The following is a 23001-nucleotide window of genomic DNA, read 5'->3' on the forward strand; positions in this document are numbered from 1 at the left end:
CTTCCCTGTCTTATTAGCATAGTATGTTAGTCAAATTCAAGTAACATTGGACAATGCTGAATAAAAGATTGAGGAATAGAAGCTCAAAATTATATAAAAAGAGAATGAACGAATTAGTGTTTCTCACAGAATGAATTAGTCTTCCATGAACCTGTCTCTGTTATTACCTTTATTATAATTGTGAAAATTTATTTGGTAGACTAATGAAATAAAATTAAGTAACTTCCACAACATAGTAGTAAACAAAGTAGTAAGTGTGTATAAGAAAACATTTATGCTATTATGAATACGTTAGTCCTTCTGGGTCCCAAAGAATTTCCCTTGAAATTCCATCAGGCGAAAAAGAAACAACTATGGAAGAATAAAAAATGGTTAAATTAACTGATCTGATGATGGAAACAGTTTCTTTTGTTTCTTGAGAAAGTATGGTTTGTGTTCTAGAAAATACGTGTTTTTATCGACAGTTACATAAATACTGAGATTGTCCCATTTCTGTTCCTATATGGTTTGTCTTATTACTTTACCCCAATCCTCTCAAAAATTGATTTAGTCACTTTTTAATCAGATTAGGTGTATAACATAGCATCTACACCTTCACTTCACTGCCCGTGTACACAGTGGATGCAACAGCATCTTCAATATTTGCTTGTCATATGACTTTAAAAACAATCTAACAGGCTTATAAATTTTACAGAAGTTTTGGTTGTTTTTTGTTTCTATTCCTTAATTAAACTTAGTGATGTATAAAAATGGTCCCTTAACAGGTAGCATCCCCATGCAAGTTGTAACCTTAGCAGTCCCATGGGCCTTTTTCCTGTTTCTGCTGTTTTCTTTTAGGACCACTATATAATACAAAATTAACAATTACTGTGTAAAATAAATTGGGAAAATATGCATGATATCAAAAAAGCCCTAAACTAAAGAGTATGTTGAAACTGTGGAATATCCTGCTACCATGAAGATATCAAAACCTGCACCATTTAAAACCAGAGCCAGAGCTGGTTGCTCAGAGGCAGCCTTTCCCGAAGGCAGGAGCCCCTGCTCCCAGCTTGTCACTGCCTGGCTGTCCCTTCACCTGGCCCGGAGCCCCCTTGGGCATTGAGGCAACATTGCAGAAGTCAGTGCTGGCTCTGGGAGTGTGAAGGCAGTGGAGCAAGGGGCACGTGGGTGTGTCTGGAAGGTGGTGGATGCTGTGAGACCACAGCAGTGCTCCTGCCTCATCCCTGCTGCCACTTCAGAGCCCTGAACATGAGCTGGGCTTTAATTCACCTCACTGCCCATTGCCTCAGCTAACCTGGTGTGACCCAGTGGTGGTGCTCCTGTCTGAGGGCCGCATTAGGTGGTCAGATATAAGAGGTCCTTTCTGGTTATATTTGGTTTTGAATCAGACCCTGCTCCGTCCCAAGCACAATCTGTGCTCACTGATTTGTTCCATGAGAGCTGGGTTCACTTAACACTTTGATAATTCTGTTATTTTGTCATGAGGCAGAAGAAACAAAATTATAGTAGTGATGCATTTATACTGTTTGGATCTGTATTGGGACTGTCAGGCTGAGTTTTGGTCACTTGTGTCACTCACATCCTGGAATACAATGCTGCATAGTCTGCACTAATCTTGAATAGTAACTCAGGCATTGCAGTACAATACATCATGAAAGTGTAATTAATCTGCATTGACAGTGGAAGTGTAAATGAAGTGTAAATGAACTTACTAAGGCTAAGTTTAGCCTTAAATTGTTGTATTTTATCGCAAGCAATTGTATTTAAATTTAGCAATCAATTCAGGATGGAAGAAGAACTTTAAAATGTTATGGATGATCTGAGATGACATAAACACACATTAACCCCCTGGATTTGTTTGACACAAATTTCTTTAAATAGTTTCTCTTCTCTTTTCCACCCACATCTGATGCTATTCCCTCAGTTAGAATTAATGAGCATTTATCAAGGGACTATGTCTGGTTATCTCTTTTACAATATTAGTATTACCATCCTCATTTCTCTGGTATACTTATGTACCAGAGTTATGAAGGCAAGGAAATATATGCAAAAAATCTTCACTATATTGAAAAGGTCCTTACTATTCATGTACCCTATATTTTTTCTATCTTGATCTGAAACTTGAGCTACTTCATTTTCCATGCTCCCCAACATCCCGTCTACCTCCCTAGCCTGCCATATTTCTCAGCCAACAAATGGAAATTATGTTTTTCACCCCAATGGGAATTATTTTAAGCTTCCCACTACCATTTTCACAGTTTTGACATAAGAGCAACTGTGCTGAAAGATAGAGGGAAATAAAGGAGGAAGACGGTGTCATAAGGATATCTTATAACCTTAATCATGTGGCAACTGGGATAAACATCCATACATTTATCTTCTGTTTCTTGGGGGCATTGTTTTGTTTCATTTCTTATAGCAATGGATCAGCTACATCAGAAGATCTTTTCTGGAAACTGGATGCTCTGCAGATGTTTGTTTTTGATCTTCACTGGCCAGAACCAGAATTTGCCCACCACTTAGAGCAGAGACTTAAACTCATGGCCACTGACATGATAGAAGCCTGCGTTAAAAGGTACAGCTGGAATGATCACTTAAAATTGGGAGAGATTTGAAAATTAACACAGGAGAGGTCCTGCTGGCTTGCAGAGGTGTTTCTACAGCAGAATCCTGCCACAGGAATCAGGACATCTCTAAAGAGATCATGACTTGTGTTTATTTCCCAGCATCTGGCAATCAGCAATTTGGCAACACCTAGGAAAAATCTAGGAGAATTTCTGTATCTGTTGTGAATAGACCCTTGGAAGTGAATAAACCAAGTTTGGCATTTTTTATTCTGTATTTGTGGCAAATATTAACAGAACTCAGAATTCTGCCAGAATTGTGCCTTTTTTTCCTGCACATTTCCCTCCCACTTTAATACATTATTCTTTATGTTCAGTTAATAGTATTATTTTATTTCTAAGTTTTACTGTACTGTCTCTGGGAAATATGTTACAAACAAACTATAGAGTGTACAATATTTCTGCATTTATACAACAAAGAAGGCTGGCCGGTAGTCATCCAACTGAAGCTAAGTTTTATGTTGCTAAAATTCTGGAAAATACAGAAAATGTAGTGGTTTCTTTTCTTGAGCTATATCTTAGCACTATTGGTATATTATTTTAAATATACCTCTTTTAAAAAGACCTCTGCCATAGCTTTCAGTAAATATCATTCTGTTTAGGAGAAATATCTGTATGGCTAGAAAATTTACAGAGATTTACTATTAAGTGCTTCAGGAAGCTCAATATGGACATATGAAAACAGAGATTGTGAAAAAAAATAAGAGAATGGGGAAAAATAAAGGTTGTAGCTAATTTGTGTTAATCATAAAATATACAATGTTGATAAGAAAGACTAAAGAAACAGAGAACCTTTACAGACAACAACAGTGTTGCACTATTTTCTGTAAACATTGTAGGAAAAAGGAAAGGAGAACCTCAGTCTTAGGATATGAGCCTGTTGCTAGAGCTACAGTGATGGAAATCATGATTAAAAAACCAGAAACATTTAAAAGAACATTTTTTATTTGATTATGAAAGGGGAATGATACAGGGAATGGAATAAAAGTTAAAGTTCTAACAAAGAAAGATAGGAGACACTAAAATTAAAGCAGACTTAATGCACTAATTATTTTTTTGTGTGGTCAAAGATACTGTAGGTCAGGTAATAAAGATTAGAGTAGCAACTCAGAAAAAAATGATGACACTCTTCTATTATAATTTTTCTTGTGATACTGGTATGACCTTACAAAATTTTTAAATGGAAAGAGGATGCTTCTATTCCAATCTTCTAAAAGTATTTTGGGGCTTTCTTGTACCCACATTTAAAAATAAGGGTGTAAATAAAACCTAAATATTAAAAAAAAAATTATATTTAGGTATCCTGAATTACAGTTTATTTCAGTGACATTTCTCCTTATTTACAGTGATGTGAGAAGAATAGGGGGGTTGTATTATGTTTCTCCTGCTATGTCTTAATTTTCAATATAAATATTGATATTGTCTTAGCAGTAAACTCATTTTCTTTATTAAAATTCTCTTTCCATTAAAACCAAAAGAGGATTTTTTCATTATATTTCTTAGAAGCATGGATGTTATACAATAAACTGCATTTTAGCATAGAAAAGCTGGAAAATGAGAGGTATTTGTTTTGCTTTAAATTGTTCTTAGTCATCCCACAAGGAAACATATTGTTATCTAGAAGGCAAGAAGATAATGCCTTTATTGTTCAACTGAATTTACTGAAGCAGTGCAGAACCTTGAGATTACCATCAATGCATTTGTTTATTCAAAAGGTGCTATTCTGAATTTACAGAATTTTAATTCTAAAATGTTCTCATGCATATGTACATTGTTAAGCCAACATATTCAGTAAGATTTATACATGTTTACAGTGGTTGTTCAGAATTATGAGAGATACTCTTACTAAAAATTTTGTTTTAATAAACAGAACAAGAATTGCATTTGAACTCAAGCTACAAAAGACAAACAAATCAACAGACTTGCGTATTCCTTCTTCTCTGTGTACAATGTTTAATGTCTTAGTTGATGCCAAAAAACAGACAGCTAAACTCTGCATACTGGATGGGGGGCAAGAGGTAAGTGGAATTTCATATGTTTAATTCCTGTGTTTGGTTGATCTCAAACATCTCACACTTCAGATCATCCTTAGATTAATTTCAGACTAACTGAGATGTGTCACATAGCTCTGTTTGTACAGAAGTGTGCAACAGCTGCTCCCTAGAAGCATCATGTAAGACACAGCCCCTCATCTTCCACCAGAGAACACAGAGTGCTTCTGTAATTTGTTTGCTTTGACCTGTGAGTCTGTTGAACATTCAGAGGATTTCTTGACTCACAGCCCCTCCAGGAATTTCTCTTGGGTTGCAACAGAAAAAGAGCCCACTTCAGGACCCTTTTGTAATAATAAAATAGAGCCAAAATATTGTCCTTGGCAGCCAGGTTTTAAATGAGTTAGGCTGGTTTTAAATGGCTCATAGACCCAGCATTCATGCCTGGCAATATGCTGAAAATAGAGGAAGGAAATAATAAGGTGATTTAATGGGCTTTTTTTTTTTGGCTCCAAGGACAGGGACCATTTTGGCAGTAGTCTGCCACCAAGACTGTAGATACTCCACAATGGAGTACTGATGTGCTTTTGAAGGATATGTAAACTTCGCTGACTTCTGTCCTTCCCATGTTGTCACTCTCAGCAGGAATAACCTGTGAAGTGAAAAGTATATGCTATGTAGACTGGTGACACGACCAGCAAAAAATTAAAACTGTTCTTTCTGTGGTAATGCAATGGCATGTAATTTGGTTTGTAATACGTTTGATTTGGTTTTGGAGAGAGGGTAAAAAGATTTTTCAGATGTTGGCAACAAAAGAATGTATGTCTCTTTGGGCAGCTTCAAAATTATATTATTTGGTCACATTTATTTCAGTTGATTTTTGCATTTCTATACTGTGTTCTTCATTTCATTGGCTGATCTTTTCAAGTTAGCAAATTCGATGTAATTGTCTTTTTTTTTTTTTTTTCTAATTCAATGAGACATTCATCATTTTCCTGTTATACCCTGTCATCTTTATTTTTCCTTTTGGTTTTCCATGACATGAACCAGTTTGCTAGTCAATGGGTAAGTGTCTTTTCATTGTTTTTTAATTTACCTTTTTTTTCATTGAATACTAACAGCCACTTTTTATTTTAAATGGTAATATTGTTTTTTATGTTGATTTGTTAGGCAGCCCCTCAGAATTCCTTCACAGTCTGACCTTGCAACAGGCTGATCATCAGCTTCTCAGTTCTTTCCTTGTTTGTCCTTTAAGGTGTTTCCAGATGAAATCTTCACTTTTTTGCTTTTCAGATCCAGTGTCCTGTCTTAGCAGGTCACAGTTTCGGACTCTTTCACCTCTCAGTGAGGCTCACTGAAGTAAACCACAACGAGCAACTCTTTGAGCTGCTGTTGCCATTTCTTCTTTCCCGTAATGTACAAGCAGTAACCTGCAAACACCCGGGTGCACATGCTGCCTTGGGGACAGGCAATACCAGTACCTCTATAACACCCTGCAGACAGATGGCACAACCCCATTCTCCACAGCTGTGCCATTCCTCCTGCCTGCTCTGGATGATGCCTCCTGCACTGTCAGCCAGTCCACTAAGAGCCAAACTTCAGACATCTTAAAGCCCAGAGTCAAATAATCTTCCACAAGGATCTGAAGTTTTGCTGAGTGTGACTGTTTTAGTGGAGGTTAACACTGAGAACGAGTGGGTTAGAATACTTATGATCTCATGGTTTTCAAAATAAATCACAAAAAGATCAGATGATAGTAATTAAAAAATTATTTTTAAATAAATTATTTTGGAACCTTTTTGTCATTTTTTAATAGCTTGACTCAGTTCTTTCTTTTTCCTTGTTCAGAAGTGAAGTTACTGTTTATACTCGATTTCTAAAAAATTTTATTTGCTTTGTGCTGAGAAAAAAAAGAAAAAAAAAACAAGAAAAAAAGAAAAAATATAGGAACTGATCTTATATACATAGATCCATTAATTTCACGTATTGTGGAGATAAAGTTGCAGTTATTTTATGGGAGGAAAAAGTGGGTTTTCATGGATCATAGGCGTAGGTATAGTTTTGACATTATCCAGTGGGAGAATTATTGTTTATGGTTTCCAGAGAGTAAGAAACCATTGCCTTCTGAAGACTTGTAAGCAAAAGATGTTTCACACTGTTTGGGGTGCTTAGAGTTCTTAGCATATCAAGACAGTATTATATTGGTCAAAACATTAATATGATTGGAATATAATACATATGAAAATGTAGAAAGTTCTTTGACATATTTCTAATATGCTCTTTTACCGTTCCGGTGTGATCGCAGCAGTTTGTCTGAGTTTTGTAGTCACATTTTCCAAGTGTTTTAAACTTTAAAAGGAATTAAAACCAAAAATTGATGTTTGGTGTTGGTACCTGTAGCAGGTACCAACATATATGTGGCATATGTGGACACATGTATATATGGGAAAACACGTCACATAGTTTTAGTCTAATAAAACGCAAGATCAATATCCGCACTGTTCAGAAAATCTTTCCTAAAAATATTCAGCAGATCAGATTTAATGTTTTGGTTTGTATGGCAACTCTGAGATGGATGAAAAACAGCCTTTAAAAACTTAGAACCCTGAAAAATAATTCAGCTGGCAGCTGTTACGTTAGGCTGATGTTTATACTGACCTCAGTACTTTTACTCCAAGCATTACGCTGTTAGCTGTTCCAAGTAGCCTTGAACTATGAAGATAGGGTTAGTCTTTACAAGTCACATTTTCTGTGAAGTGGCTATTGGGGACAATCTTTGCTGGCAGATAAATGTTTCTAACGGAAGAATTACTGTTTAAATTGATGTGCCTCCTTGACAGAATGGGATCCCTAGTTCCCGTTAATTTCAGAAGGGAACTCGGTAGGATTATCTAAAAAGTCTTTTGGATTTATTTTAAAAGCATTTACTTAAAGGCACCTTCTTTATGAAAAAGCAAAGGAAAAGTCTATGGAGAATGAAGTCTGTTTTATTATGCCTTCTATAGCCTATTAATTTGTTACCATCTATTCTGCTTTGTTGATGAAATTTTAATTTTGCCCTTGCTTGAGCATATTGTAAGATTTGTATAAACTAAAGCTCACTATGCTAACAGAAAGGCTCTTTCAGGATGAACAATTGGAGCTCATTTTATTTCTAGAGGACATTTAAAATAACTTATGAATGAGAGTTGTCAGACATGAAATGCTGTATTAATTAAATCTTATTCTAGTCTTTTTGCTTCTCCAGCTAAACCAACCCTTTAGAAAAAAATACATGGCCACCTTAATTATATAGGAGAAGACAAAAAGTATCCTTCACATTCCTTTGCCTGAATAAGTATAAGAACTCAATTCATCTAAATAATAACCCCATTAGCTGCTTAACTCAACAGTGTACATGGGAAAATTTTCAACACAGAATGTAAGCAAGTGTTGATTGGGTGGATCATTTTCAAGGGTTTGTTCTTCTGATGTTCAAAATGATAATTTTAAGTAAATCTGATCTGGCAGGGTTATCAGCTTTGCACCATTTATGACTTATGACAAAAGTGTGTGTTCGTATACATGCTAATGCTTTTTCATCTTTTGAAATACAGCAACAATACCATTCAAAAATAGATGACTTGATTGAAGAAACTGTTAAAGAAATTATTTCACTTCTTGTTTCAAAGGTAAAACTATTTACGTTTTAATTTATGATACAGCAGAAAATAGTTGAACTTTAGAGATGTCTTTAAATCTCACAGTTTTCCTATACACAGGAAGACTGTGGCGACAACATGATTTGTAAATAATACTTGTGCAAATAACAGTGAATTTACAAAATTACATTTTAGAACACATTGAGTAAACAATTTCTGCTATTCAAGTAAGTTTGGCTTCTGTATTTCTGTTGTAGATAGGAATTGCTAGCTGCTAGTAGAACTGGTAGGACTAAATTTTGTCAATATTGTCTTATGTAATACCGTGTGTTATTTTTTTGTTTCATTTTTTACTGAGATAAAAGTTCTCATTTAAAGTTCTCTTCCTATCACTTAAATTTTTTATTTAGAGGTGGAATCCAGAGTTTCAGTTTAACTTTTTATTGAGATTTTTGTCCACAAACTGTTTAATTAAAAATATTATATAAGATGTTGTTTCTTGAAATTGATTTTGTTGGCTTTTATATTTAAAAATAAAATATGTTTTGACATGATATAAGGACTTGGAGGATAAGTGAAGAAAACTTAAAACAATGTCTTGTCTTTCTGTAGTACCTTTACTCCAGTAAAAATCTTAAGTTATTCATATAAATAAAAAGTTTTCTGTGCCTAGTAGTTTGAAGGACACAGCAAATAATGATAGAAAAGAAAGATTTTATCAGAATATTTCCTATCTATGCATTGCAAACTACCCAGAAACATCTAATTTTCAAAGTAGGATGAATAAGCCATATATTTACAATTTGTGAGAGTGACAGAAAGTGAGACTCTGGTCATATTTTTATCATGCCTTCATTTTGGCTTGTCACAGCTTGATGGGGGGAAGGGGGATGGGAAACTGCTTTTGAATTGACACCCATCAGTTGAAGAGGAAGGCTTTGTAGAATCACTATAGAAGTTTAAGCAAAATGTGTCCACCTATTGATAACTGTGTAAAAATCACACATTTTTTGTCTAAAGTGAAGTTTTGATGTAAACATAACTCCAAGCAGTTCAACTCAACAGTTTCAAGTTCTACATGTTGCCTGTCATTGCTCCTGTCCTTCCAGTTTATAGTTTTAGTGGTTTTGGAACGGAAGAGGAAGAAAGAGCAATTTAATCAGTACAAATTATGCAATTAAAGATTGAACTTTTTTAAATTTTTTTTTTTTTAATATCTGAGATTACAGAAAAGGAAGAAAATAGTCATATTTATGACGTCGTCTGGACATATGTATGAGAAATTCTGGAGACAACTGCTGTCAATACGGAGGGATTTACGTTATTAGTTATCACAGTATTACCAGAGGTTGAAATCTCAGAACAGGAAACAAATACTCTGTGCCATTGGCTGATCATTAGAAGCTTAACCAGTATCTCCTCTCTTCAGATGTGAAATACCAATGACATCCTGATTGTTTCTGTTTCAAGGCAGAAATTTTCTGAGGGTACAGAGGAAGGCTAATGTTTCACTCTTAGTTCTGGCCAGAAAAATTGCACATCAGTGTGCATGATAGCCGTATGTATTCCTTTTTTGCATCTAATATATTTTCATTATATTTTAGCCTTTGCCTCTGTATTATCTCCTTGATGTGCCAGTGGAATAAGTGTTTCAATGATTGTTTTTAGATGCAAGTCATTTATGAAACTGAAAATAGTACTTTCCCTTCAGTGAGATTTTGCTTTTTAAAAGCTATAAGTGGGCATTTTTTACTCAAGACGTACCAGTCTAAAGCATTTAACAAATCAAAGGAATAGCAAAAAACAGTGAAACAAAGCACAGTGTGTCTCAGGGTAACCAATTCATAGAATGGGAGGTATGCCCAGAAATGCTTTTAAGGCTTCACAAGTCTATACACTGACATCTCAGAAAACAAGTTTCCAGTTACATAACTAAGCCTTTTGTTTAAACAGACATCCTTGAAACTGAAATGTTTTGCTCTCTGTTATTTTGTGTCCCACTTGTATTGGATTCTTGTCTTGGCACTGTGGACAACGTGTTGTTTATGAGATCAGCCTTTTCCACAGCAGATCTTTGCACAATAAAGTTGAACACTTTTCTGCAGAAAGAATCCTTGTCAATCAGATAAAATGAGTCAAAGTATGAACAGCAGCTTCTCACAGGCATGAAACAGCAAAGCAGAAAGCCGGTATTTGGTCTAATAAGGGGGGTGCAGAAACAACTGCCACTCTCTCTCGTGATGTGGCTTTATTCTTTGATTGTCACCTGTGTACCGCTGTCTTAATTAATCACTGTAAATATGACAGGTTAGATTGATAAATGACAAATGTAGGTTTGCACTTGCTCCTGCTCCTTGAACTGTTAAGAGCAGAGCTTATTGTAAAGTGATGATCTCAGTTCCTCTGGAGGTGACACTGTTGTGACACTGTTACAGGGCCCATTAACAGCATGCCAGATGGAATTTTGTTCTGTCCTCACACTCATAAAATGATACTCTTGGTTGTGGGAATGACTGTGTTGGGAGCAAGGGATGACTTTTAAAACAATCTTTATATAAACTGGAAAGCAATTTATATGTGTAAAATAAATGTGCATGAATGCAACGGCTGACAGATATGTTATATACAGTGAATTACTTAAGCAGCATAACATCACAAAGGGATGTGAGAAGGGAATTTTTTTGCTCTACGGCACATTTGGGAGAGTTTAAACATCAAAGCTATAATTAATGCAATTAGTAAGATTCTTTTTTTTTGTCAGAAAGAAATTTTGGCAAAAAGAGCTGTTCATGCCTCTTACTGAGGAGTCACACTACTCAGAGAATCACAGGTGAAAGCACAGGGGAGAGAAACCACACCATACCAGAGACTTGAGGCATACATTTTCTTATTTCCTTCTTGGCAATGGAGTAGCAGCTCAACAGCACATGCTGCTGACAGAAAACCAATGTTATTACACTTTTAGGTGTAATCAGAGCTGGTTTTCAATTTGATAGCAAAGATAAGAGAAACATGATATCAAGATCACTACCTTTAGCAATTGCCCTCCATCGTCTTTGAAGCTGTGGTCCCAGAAAATAACATTTGATTTCTACCCAAAATACATGATGGCTACACACACTGCTATATTCAGCCACATTCTAGAGGCAGCAATGTTGTGTTGGAAGCAGACCCACCTCAGGAGAAACTTTGGGTTGGGTTTCTGTTTCTGCAGAGGTTCAGCAGTTTCCATCAGTTTAAACAATAAGTGAAGCTGCAAAAAGAAGATTGTCCTTGATTTTAGCACTGTGTTAGATGGAGAAAGTAATCAGATTTACAGTTTGCATTGTCCTGCTGAACAATACAAATATGAGGAATAAAAATCACATTCTCATTCTGAGTATTTACTTTTCACACTGTGCATGAAAGTTTTTCTCTCTGCTTTTCCTCCAGGTTGTTTCAGTGTTAGAAGGTGTGCTGTCTAAATTGTCACGATATGATGAAGGGACTTTCTTCTCATCATTAGTTTCATTCACTGTAAGTATTTGGATTCACAAAGGTTCTATACTTCTTTCTGTGAATAATTCTGAAATTGGGTACAATTTTTAGTAATAAGTGCTTACTGTATCTTTTATGTTTAATTTTCTAAAGGTGAAAGCAGCTGCCAAATATGTTGATGTTCCAGTAAGTATAACCCTTTTTTATTTATGTTTTCTATTGTTCACTGTAATTCAGAAATTTGGGGGGCTTTAGCTCATATTTTTTATTGTTGACGTTTTGCTTTCCTACTGAGATTCATTATAGCTTTACATAGAGAATTTAAACAGCCACAACAACCCTGAGAAGACATTTCATTTCCCTTGTGCAATAAGTAACTCTCAAAGCAAAATGTGGAAAGGTTATTCTCAATGCACTTTTTCATTTTTGGAAGAGTGAGAATTGTAACTTAGATACTCTTTTGTGGGGGTCTTTCCATAATTTGGATAAATTGTTCAAATGTGCAGTATAAGGCACAATCAAAAGCATCATACTGGAATTTCTATTATTTCTTGATTTCTTGCTTCAGGACTCAACTTTTCTTATTTAACCCCTTGCTTGCTCAATCTCCATTTCATTTACCATTGTTTGTGCAATGTTTGTGTGCTATAAAAAATAAAGAACTGTTAGAGTTCTTTTATACATAAAGACAAAATTCAGCTGTTGAAATATTTTGAATAAAGTATGATAGTAGAATATCTTTTCTTTAAATAAGCAAAGAATAAGTTATGTAATATTGAAATTTTCACTTTTGATATCCCTTGTTTTCTCATAAGTCTGCATTCTTATCTCTTTTTAATGCAATTCTAAAAAAATCTTATTTTCCAAGCATAGAAAAAAAGACTACAATTATTATGTGATAATTATTATGTAAATGAAAAAAAAAATTAAAATATAGATGACTGCCAGATATGCTAGACTGTGTGGTGGCCAGCAAAACTTTCACCAGTTCTATCCTAAAAAAATGCAAGCTTAAGTGATTTTTTTTTCAATCCATGCATGCTAAATAAAAGGAAAAATCTCTGTTTCTGGAATTTGTTATTTTGCTGTCTTTGTATTTTTTTTAATTCATAAGATAAATGGTAACCTTTCTGTTGTTTACAGATTATGTTTTCAGATTTTTTTCTTATTTTGTTGCCTGGGGTTTTTTAACCTTTATAAATGCTCTTGTGTTTTATAAAAAAAGAAAAAAGTAAGCTCAGTCTTTCATTCAAAGGAAGAACCTCATATCAAATCCAGTTAATTTAGTATACCTCTTGTTAATATATTGTGCAGTGGAGCTGCCCCAAAATGTCCTTGGTGAGGCACTTAGGACCCAAAGGCCTTAAGAAAAAATTAGTGGACAAACTAGAAATTCATTGACTTCTTTCAGGTAATATGGTAAACTCTCCAAATCACATAGGATATCTATGAGGAGGAGACATCAAAGTATTTTACCATTGGCCTAGATACATTGATGTCAAAGTTCACAATAAAAATTAGACTGAAAAATACCTTTGCCACAAGCTCTGGGTAATATTGCCAATCATGTCACACAGGGATGCACTCACTTGCAGAGAAAAAGGGAGGCAGAACGGGGAGATGGTTACTGGAGGCCCACTGCCTTTCTCACATTCACTGAATGGTGGTGCTTGGCTTGCAGAAAGGACCAGATTATCAACAGGCTGTCAGGATCCTTGCATTATTACGAATGTCTTCACTTTCCAGCTTTTCCATACACCTCTCCCACAGTCCAACATTTAAACTGGACTGTAGTTCCACAGTTTTAAACTACAAATGTAAACTGTGCTTCAGGGAGGCTGTGGATCTGACCAGACAGAGATTTTCCAAATTCTTGAGAACTTTTTACCTAGATTGAAAGAGTTTCATAGACTGGGATTTGATTTTGCTTCTTCACATTCTTTCCCTTGTTGTGAAGATGCAGTTGAGGCCAAGAAGAACCCTTACTGTCACAACTGACAGCAGCTGTCCAGTCTGAATAGGGCCTAAAATCATCAGATATCAAAGTAAAAAAATCTGGCTGCAAGAGGAGGATGAAACTCATCACATCACAAGGTCATCACCTGGGCTCACAGCTGAAGTGAGAAGTGGAGTGGGGGGCAGCACACAGGGAGGAATTTATATTGAGCTCCTAGTAGTGTGATGGTAACCTAGTAAGCATGCACTGAAGCTAATTAAGTGCCTCATGGTTTTATTTTGACCTGCTGTGTATTAAAATCTCTTCTTGTCCTTTCTTACCTTATAGCTACCTGTGTGGAAGTTCCTCAAAAGTGACCACAGTCAGCCCTTTCTTTTGGCATAATTGCAAATAAGTGCAAATCTGCACTGTGTTAGGCAATGTCATTGTGCCCCTGTGCCCCATCTCCATCTGAGTGAGACCACTTGGTGCATCTAGGGGAGAAGGAAGGGGGGTAGGGGGTTGTGGAGTTTTTTTGGGTCTGTGAATTTGACAGTTTTTGATCTTTGATTACCAGGATCTGGCAAAGGGTGAAAAATATGCTGGTTTGTAGTGAAATAAAAGTAAACTAACTAGACAAAAAAGGTATTAGAAGAAAATGAAGTAATACTGATCAAAATGTTTTAGAGGCTAAGAGGTAAAGGGGTTAAAGAAATTAAATAAAAGATAAATAAAATAGAAACAGTAAATTATTCAAAAATAAGGAAGACATTCTTGCATGATTCTTGGTCAATTTGCAGGAAAGGTTAATTCTATTAATATTGAGAGAGAGTTTAGACAATAAATAGTTGGATATGAAGGTGCACAGTCCCTAGAAGGCTTTCCTCGATTTCTGAGGACCAGGGTGGGAAAGATAGACGCAGACTTATGGTTCATTTGGCAAACAGCTTAGTAAAGATGTTGCTGTCTACCCTTCCATTCATTAATCTTTCCAGAGAATTATGAGTAATTACATCCAAAAGAAGAAAAAAAAAAAAAGGGTGTTTTTGTGGGGTTTTTAACTGTTGAGGAAAGCATGCGATATAAGCCTCAATTTTTCAGAATGCCCTTTAAAAAGCAGAACATATGCAGTCCCAAGGAGCTCTCATTGCTTTCCCCAGCTATGTGTAGAGGGCTAAAATGACACTATGTCTGTTTGGCGGCAGAAACCCTAACAGAAGTAATAGCAACAGTGTGAAATGGTCCTGCCTAAGAAAAATAACAAGAATGATGTCTTGTGCTTTCCTAAAAATAATAATGAAAAAATCTAGTTGCTTTTACACTTTTTTAATTAGTAATTGTCACAGTACACAAGGCTCTGCAGTGGAAAAAATTGTGGGTGCTGTGCATGTGAAAGAAACCAAATTTTTGGAGGAAAATGACACAAATGTCACAAGTAGTGCATGAAAGATTACATTGGTTCTATTGTTAATGCTATGTTTTGATGATTGAGAATGCAGAAGCTGATTTGAATAAATGACTCATCCAAATCCACTATAACCCTTTGTTAGTTTCTCTTGAAATCCAAGCAATCCATAGGAGATGTAGAAGGACAACCTAATATTTTTCCTTTTATATAATACTCTGTTCACAAAGCCAGTTTATTAGTAAGAATAGGGAAAGAATGCAGTAGAATTGAGGTTAAAAAAATGTATGTTGGTAATCTCAAATGATTATTAATCACTTAGATAATTTCATTGTGTTTGATTTCTTATCACGTGAGTCAGTTTTGCACACAAATAATTGTGTCTCTAGCTGGTCATTTCTACACACATTGCTGCATTGACAAATACAACCAGAGCAATTACCCATACAAATTGAGCATCTGGTTACATGCTTATGTATATACTGCTTTTTGTTCAGAAAGGTATGTTTAAATCCCTTTGTAGGAGCCAGTAATCTATGCCAGTCACTTAGAGGGCACAGAAGGAACCTAATCCTCCCTCACTTCACATGGGCCACCTGTCATACCAAGTGCAGAGAGGCCATTTGAAGGAGCCGGGGCTGACAGCAGTGCACAGCTCGCACAATGCCAGCCCTCTCGCTCCGCTCTTGCCTTTATGTGGGGATCAAAGGTATGAAAAGGGGCCTCACACATGTGCCAGCATTTGACTTATGGGGTCTTGTAGAGGCCAAAGAAGGAACTCTGCCTCCTACCAGGCAGATACACATGGGGACCTTCCAGATACCTTCATTTTCAAATATCACACTTGTACTGCATGGCCTCATTTAGAAGCAATTTTTTGGGGGAATTGAGTGTTTATTCAGATGTGGCCATACTGTGCTAATCATTTTTAAGTAGGATTTTCTTGGAGAGCTCTATTTTAACACAAAGACAAGGGAAGAGTCATTATCATTATACATAGGGCTTCTCCTGCCTTCCTCTTCCTCTGTATACACAGACCTGGGAACTTGCCCTTCTGTTTTCTGATCTGTGAAAACAAGCTATTGTAGAATTGGAGGGAAAGCCCTGCAGCATTTGTTTTAAGTCAGCAGTATTTTTGAGATATCTCTTAAATGGCAATCAGAAGGATGACTACTAATCAGTAGAAAAGCTAAAATACCATAACGTATAACTTTTGGGGGAAAAGAAGGCATATTTTAATACTAATTTTTTTGTAGGGGCTGTAGAGTTTTGAAGACCTTTTGCATTAAGAATCAAAATCCTGGTGCAGACATCTGTATGCCTGCGTTGCCCTATGAATGCAATGAAACTACACGTATATGAAAAAGTGTTAGTGTAAATGCTTACAGAATCACAGTTTAAATTTTGCATGACAGTTCTCAAAATACACACACTTCCCCTTTGGCAAAGTTGCTTTTTCTTTTCAAGGTGTTTTCAAGAGAGGAAAAAGTGCATTACATTTTTTCATTTAAACAATTTCTTTTATAACCATGTGAAATTGAAATATTACCTTTATAATAGACTCATTATGCAAATGGTGCACCTTGCTGCCTGGCTTATGTATTTCATTTTGTGAGAAATTAAGGAGATAATGATCTAGCCATAGATACAAGTAGTTTTTACTCCAAAAATATTTTAATGATATTTTAATTCTGTTATACCAAAGCCCAAGTGATGAGCCTTGCAGTATTTAGAGAAGAACTTTCAGGCAGTGAAATTTTCCAACATGCTCTTTCATTTACTGGTGGACACTTAATAAGGAGCTCCTGTGTTCCTCACAATAGCCCCCTCCAGCTCATCACCCCTTTTCATTTCATTGTTACATCCACGCTGTAGTTAAAATTACTCCCTCCAGGATGCAGGGGAGGGGAAAGAGGTGGAGAGGAGAGCAAACACAAAACTGGATAAAGTTTGTTATTTTGTAGTTAGTCTCTAGCATCTATTCTCATCTTTGAAACTTTAATGCTTTGGCAGGATAGCAACTCAGTAAAAATAGTTTCTTCTTTCTTCGTAGTACAGGTTTGTTTAATGATGCTAAGAAATATGCTACGACAAATGCCAAAGTGAGAATAAACAAAACTCAAGTATTACAAATGTTCATTATTTTCATTGAGATTTATGCCAATTATGGCGAAATGCTGTTCAGAAGCTTAGGTGTATGTCTCCTGTAGGAAAATGCCTAATATTAGTGGCAGTATTTAAACCCATTGCAATCTCTCACCAGCAAAATATTTGAATGCCTGGAAACTAAGGCAATGCAACATTACTTTTCACTAGGTGCTTCAGCAAATATTGCCAGTGGGAGCCATTCGTGTCAATCATAAAACAGCTTTTACATCATCTTGGAAAGGGAAATAATGTATTTTAACATTTGCCTCCTTGTTAACTAGACACTATGATACTGTTTTCCTGTTAACATGGGGAAAATCAAGCTGTTTCTTCTTTATCTGAATTTATTGTATGAAAGAGTGTCTGGCAGTCAGGACCCACCTACCAGTGAATAGTAAAAGAGACAACCTGCACCTGTGGGATTAGGTGCAGCAGCAGGAAGTAAGAGCACTAGCAGTATATAATTAACAAGGATTTTTAATTTTTTTTTCCCAAACAGCATGTTCATCTTGCCAGGTTAACTAGTGATTAACCCTAAAAAAGAATGTGCTGAAGCCTACACCCTTGTTTAAACTCATTCACTCTCCAGTGTATTCAGTTACTTGTGTAACCAGCGACAAAGTAACCCTATTTACAACTCTTAATTTCCTGGTATTTTATTTGATGTCTTTGTGTTTCCAGTTTCTCTATTCATCTCTTTGTCTGCTTCTCTTTCATTTTCAGATAGGCAAAACATCTTGTCTGCTGTTCTGAATAAAACAAACTTATAATAACTTTCTATTTATCATTAAAAAACCCACCTTTTTTCTTAGGGAAACTTTCAGACAATCTTTTTTTATACTTATCTGGGTAATATACCAGGTTAAATTCTTCTCCCAAAGATGTGCAAAAAACTCTCATTAACTTAACAGATGTTCTGCCAGAGATTAAGAGATTTTTTTTTTTATACTGAGTATAGATTTGGAGACTGGCATGCTTCAGTCTTTTGAATTAAATGCCTCCTGTGACAGTTATTTAAAATATAGCTCCGTTTCTATTTGTCTTCTAAGGTACATGGAATTTCTTAGTTGTTGTTGGTTTGTTTAATTCTGTAATAATTTGGGATTTTTCTGATGCTTTATAATTTAAAACATGATCAGTACTTTAAAACATGGTCAATAGAAGATCACATAATCAGAGGTTTCCAAGTAATACATAATCCCTTTTTAAAAAAAGTTAAAACATTAAATATGCAATATTAAAGCTGTTTTGATGTTTATAGTAGCTTTTTTTCTTCTTCCATGTGTTTGGAGAAAACAAATAAATTCAATACAATAAATAAATGCAATATGGAAAGATAATGAAGTATTTGGTATACTGTTGGTTCATTCAATGTTTAATATGTCCTTTGCCCACCATGAGCAAAGATGGTCAACCTTCAGTGATTTTGGTGAGGTTTTAAAACAGTCACACTTCAGAGTATTGATAATCTGCCTTACCCAGACTTATTTTCACTGTAGCCAGACACTGTTTAAAAGGAAAATTAATTTTTTTTCCACAGCAATTTCAAAGATAATTATCCTGCACACATTAAGAAGGATGAAGTGTTTTAAAGAACTGTAATTCTAATTGGTAAATGTCACCAGCTGTTGCAGTTACTCTTACTTGTGTATATTCTTCTAATGATTACATTCCTGTGCCACAAGCTACATGAAAATATATTCACTAGGTGTGAAATTCCCATATGTCACAGCTTCAAGACTAGGTAAACACCTCAAGATAAGGGGAGAGTTAATGCTGATGGGAAATGTTATTTTTCTAGCTTTGGCTATCTGCAAGATGAACATTTTTTATTGAACTTAGTAAAAGAAAAAAATTGCATTAATTGGAGAACCGTTGGGTTTTAGAATTCAGTTGAAAATTCATTAATACATTTGAATATATATCTCCAAGAACTATAATCAGCCTTTCATTTGCTAGATTATGTCCTTCATTCACCTCTGGAGATTTCAAAATATATTTCCATTATTCCTCCAAGTTAACTCTGGTCCAATTCCTGTAGACTGTGTATCAGGTTTTAGAAAACACAAAAGGTTTCAATGCTGATTGTATTCTCTTGTGCCATCACATATGAGTATACTAAGGTAAAATATGGAGTTTTCTGTTTTAAATCTGCTTCACTTTGTGATTTTTCTTAATATGAAAGCCTTTCTATCACATTTTAGTGAAGGTAGATTTTTGCAAAGGAAATACATTGATTTCTTTCAATCAGATTTTCCAACAGAAAAATGTTTTATCTATTGAATTCTTACATTTTTATTCTATGCTTAGGATTGAGGTGTGTATGCAGATGTAAATATCAAGAGTCCTGCTTTCCTTTTTAGGGTTTCATCTAAGCATATGTAGATAGATAATTTTTTGCTATGAGCTTTCATTGCATCTGGAATGACCAATCCAAATGTGCAGGAGATATTTCAGTTTTTCACTGTGAGTTTTGGAGATGCTACAAGTGTTAAACCTGGCCATCATTCCACATTTAATGGTTACTTTTAAAAGATGAAACTGCCATACATGCACATGTATAAATGAAAAATAAATTCTTTTTATTTTGGAACATATTCCTCTATATGTCTCTGGTAGATAAGGATAAAAAGAGTTGAACCTCATAATCCAGGAGGTTTCACTCACTGCAGCTTTGAGGAGAGAATGCAGTCATCCTATTACTATAATAGGATGACTGCAGTTTCTGGACAAGCTTTAGTATGGGCATGTTGCACCTCTCCTTCCCTGTTGTGCTCAGACCTGTTCATATACATTACAAAATTTTACATACAATAAGAAATGATGAAAATTTAAAGTTATTCACATGCAGACTAGAAGGGAAGCCTTAATATGAAATTATATATTAATATTTTAACTATATGAGCATGTTCATGCTTGCAGACTTTTAAAATATGCTAAATATTTTACAGTATTGTCATATGCTGTTTTCAGACAGTTTCTGAGAAATAGAAGTGTCTTATGCTTGGGAATTCAGGGGCTGGATATAGCTACTTTTGTCATCCTTCCCTAGAACTATTAATTATTCTGTATGGAGTCTTAGCAAAATCTGGATCCTTTATAAATGTTAAGACCTGTGTTAAGGCTTACTATAAAGTATAATAAAACTTAGAGTTCTTTTGCATGCCAGGAGCATTATAAGCTATTATTTGTGAGTAAGTAATACTTTTACAAACTTGCTCACACAGAGGGCATTTGCAGAAAACTTTGCAAAGTGCCTGTGTGCATTCTTGGTTCCTGTTAGAAAAAATGAACTCCTTACCAGCTCTGCATACACTGCCAGTAAAGGGCATGTTGCAGGCTCTTAGGAGTGCTAGTGGGGAACAACCTTTTGTAAGTGCAGAGTTCCAGAAGTCACAGCTGGGCAGGAGAGAGCAGTTCCAGCCATCACTGTGCCTGTCCAGATGAGGTGCCACAGCATATCATAGCCTGTCTCATGTTTGGGAGTGCAGTATCAAAATTATGCCTACTCTGCTATTTATACAGAGCAAATATCAGTACAAGAAGGGGCAAATTTCATTCCTTGCTCTTCCTCTAGCCATCCTTGGGGCTAACTGCAACGGTGCAACAGTTTATAAAATATAAGGGTACAGGACTACAGTCAAAACAGCTGTTTTATGCTGTTGCTCTCAGGGAAGTGCTTGAACTTAGATTGAATTGCAGTTAGTTGAGGCTAACCTCAAACAGAAAATTCAGCTGTATATTGGAAGTTAGAAGAAATCTTAGGCAATGGAAAAGGAGCTGAATGCTTTCTTTAAGCATTTGCTGTATGTGATAGGATTTGGATCTCCATACTCAGGTTGGAGTGGCTGTCTATGAAAGCCTCACTAACAACAAAAGGGGAAGATGTCCAAGTTTGCCATTGATGTTACTGGAGCAAAGAATTCATTCAATTGCATATGGTAATGTGGATTTATTACTCAAAGAGTCCATAAATTAAAAACGTGTAGAACTTCATTGACAGTGAAACCTCCTGAATGCGTTAAGTAGCCCAGAACTTGCAGGAGATTTTGTTAACACCGTTTATACATGTGTGCACATTGTAACATTTGTTTTCATTATGTTTAACTTCTTTTAAGTCTCAGTTGTTGAAGGGTCTGTCTTGCCCTTCCCATTACTTTCTCCCCTCACTTTTTGTCTTCACAGAAACCAGGGATGGATCTTGCAGACACCTACATTATGTTTGTTCGGCAAAACCAGGATATCCTTCGAGAAAAGGTCAATGAGGAAATGTACATTGAGAAGTTATTTGATGTAAGTTCCTACCCTTACAAATTTCACTGCTTTTACCTCTACATCAGATGGGATAAGCTGAACTTCAGTGGTGTTCAACAGCTGTTTAGATATTCTTCTCTGTTGAAAATTTTTTCTTTTGCTCATTATTTACAAGCTTCAGCTGTCAAGGGTGGCCTTTCTTTAAATATTTTCTGCGGGAATCTTTTAAGTGCTAGAAGGCAGAAATAAAATTGGTAGATTATTATTTGAAATAGTAATTTTTCCACTGTGAGTAGTCCAATTATATTCCATCTTTTGATTTTGAATTTGTTAATGAAGAGAATTGGATTGGTGTGGATTGTGGATTCCATTGCAGATCTAATTTCCCTAGATTAAGAACTTTTACATATCACTGCCTGCTTGTATACAGAAAGAGTATACAGATGTCAGGCACATCTGTGAGTTTGACTGGTACGTCTGTGGAATGACTTTTAGAATTTTGTTTTATGGATTTTCAGTTTAAGACTTCTAATTTCTTAAAATTGACATTTATAAACATTTATTGAATTGTCAAACATATTTTCAAAATTCTAATCTGACTTCTGCAGGTTCAGAGTAACCCTCATCCTCCAGGTGCATGCAATAATTTCCCTCAGCTTTGATAATAACTTCTGCAGCCTTCCTCCATTCATTCCTTTGCTCTGATTCCTCATCTTTTTCTTAGAAATGATCACATTTCAGTTCATTCAAGTTCTGACCACCAATTTATGTCTAGTATATCCTTTTCTGAGTTGCCTGAAGGAGAAGCTGTAGGCAGCTGAAATTGTACCTTCAGTGTAAATTTAAAGCACTACATATGTAAAACATATGTGAAATAAATGTTATTTAACTATAAACTTGGATCAGGTTATGTGACATTTACGTCAGTCACAATTATATAGGAATTTGAACAGGAAAAGAAGTCATTTCTGGCACTGTGAAATGGAATTTATTACAAAACTAATTCTGGAATATAATATAGAGTTTGAAGTTTATTTATTTATGTCATCTCCTAAGTATTTTAGAAAGCTTTGCTAGCAGTTTCATTTAATTATGCAAGTTACAGCAAATGTTTTCATAACAGCAATTCACAGCCTTTACTGTGACACTACAGTTGTGGCAGTCACAGAAGGTCCCATAACATAGACTCTCAGCCATGGTATGTCATGTCAGTGTTTGTTGTTTGTTAGACTGGGTGGTCAAAATAAGTCTTATCTCTCAGATTTTATATTTCCAGACACTCCCAGGCAGCTTTACAAAAAAAAAGTATCATCTGTTTTAATAAGCTAAGTGCTAATATGTGTGAAAAGAATGATTTTTATAAAAGCTTTGATGCCCTGCAGGGGTAGAAAAATTATCATCCATCCAGCTGGCACCTTCACAAAGTACTAAAACCGTATTAGCAACTTCTGCTTCAGTTTGCTTTTGCAATGAATCTGCAAGCATATGTTTCATTTTCAAGTTTCTATTTTTTTGTTTTTCTTTG

The 23001-nt window shown here is 35.5% G+C and overlaps 1 protein-coding gene across 7 annotated transcripts in view; it reads left to right on the forward strand.

Moving 5' to 3' along the window:
- The window catches only part of CADPS2 (calcium dependent secretion activator 2), a 285481-nt gene that overhangs the window by 240776 nt on the left and 21704 nt on the right, over window positions 1–23001 (forward strand). For 3 of the 7 annotated variants that reach the window (XM_085042198.1, XM_085042176.1, XM_085042215.1), the window contains 7 exons: window positions 2420–2575; window positions 4495–4642; window positions 5666–5680; window positions 8212–8286; window positions 11689–11772; window positions 11887–11919; window positions 21408–21515. In XM_085042198.1, the coding sequence (XP_084898324.1) occupies window positions 2420–2575; window positions 4495–4642; window positions 5666–5680; window positions 8212–8286; window positions 11689–11772; window positions 11887–11919; window positions 21408–21515 (619 nt within the window). Of the gene's footprint in view, window positions 1–2419; window positions 2576–4494; window positions 4643–5665; window positions 5681–8211; window positions 8287–11688; window positions 11773–11886; window positions 11920–13690; window positions 14951–21407; window positions 21516–23001 lie in introns of those variants that run through there. The other 4 variants (XM_085042185.1, XM_085042206.1, XM_085042190.1 and 1 more) reach the window with 2 other exon arrangements.

The sequence above is a fragment of the Lichenostomus cassidix genome, chromosome 1Aa (assembly GCF_008360975.1).
Source record: "Lichenostomus cassidix isolate B80296 chromosome 1Aa, HeHo_3.0, whole genome shotgun sequence".
NCBI lineage: Eukaryota > Metazoa > Chordata > Aves > Passeriformes > Meliphagidae > Lichenostomus > Lichenostomus cassidix.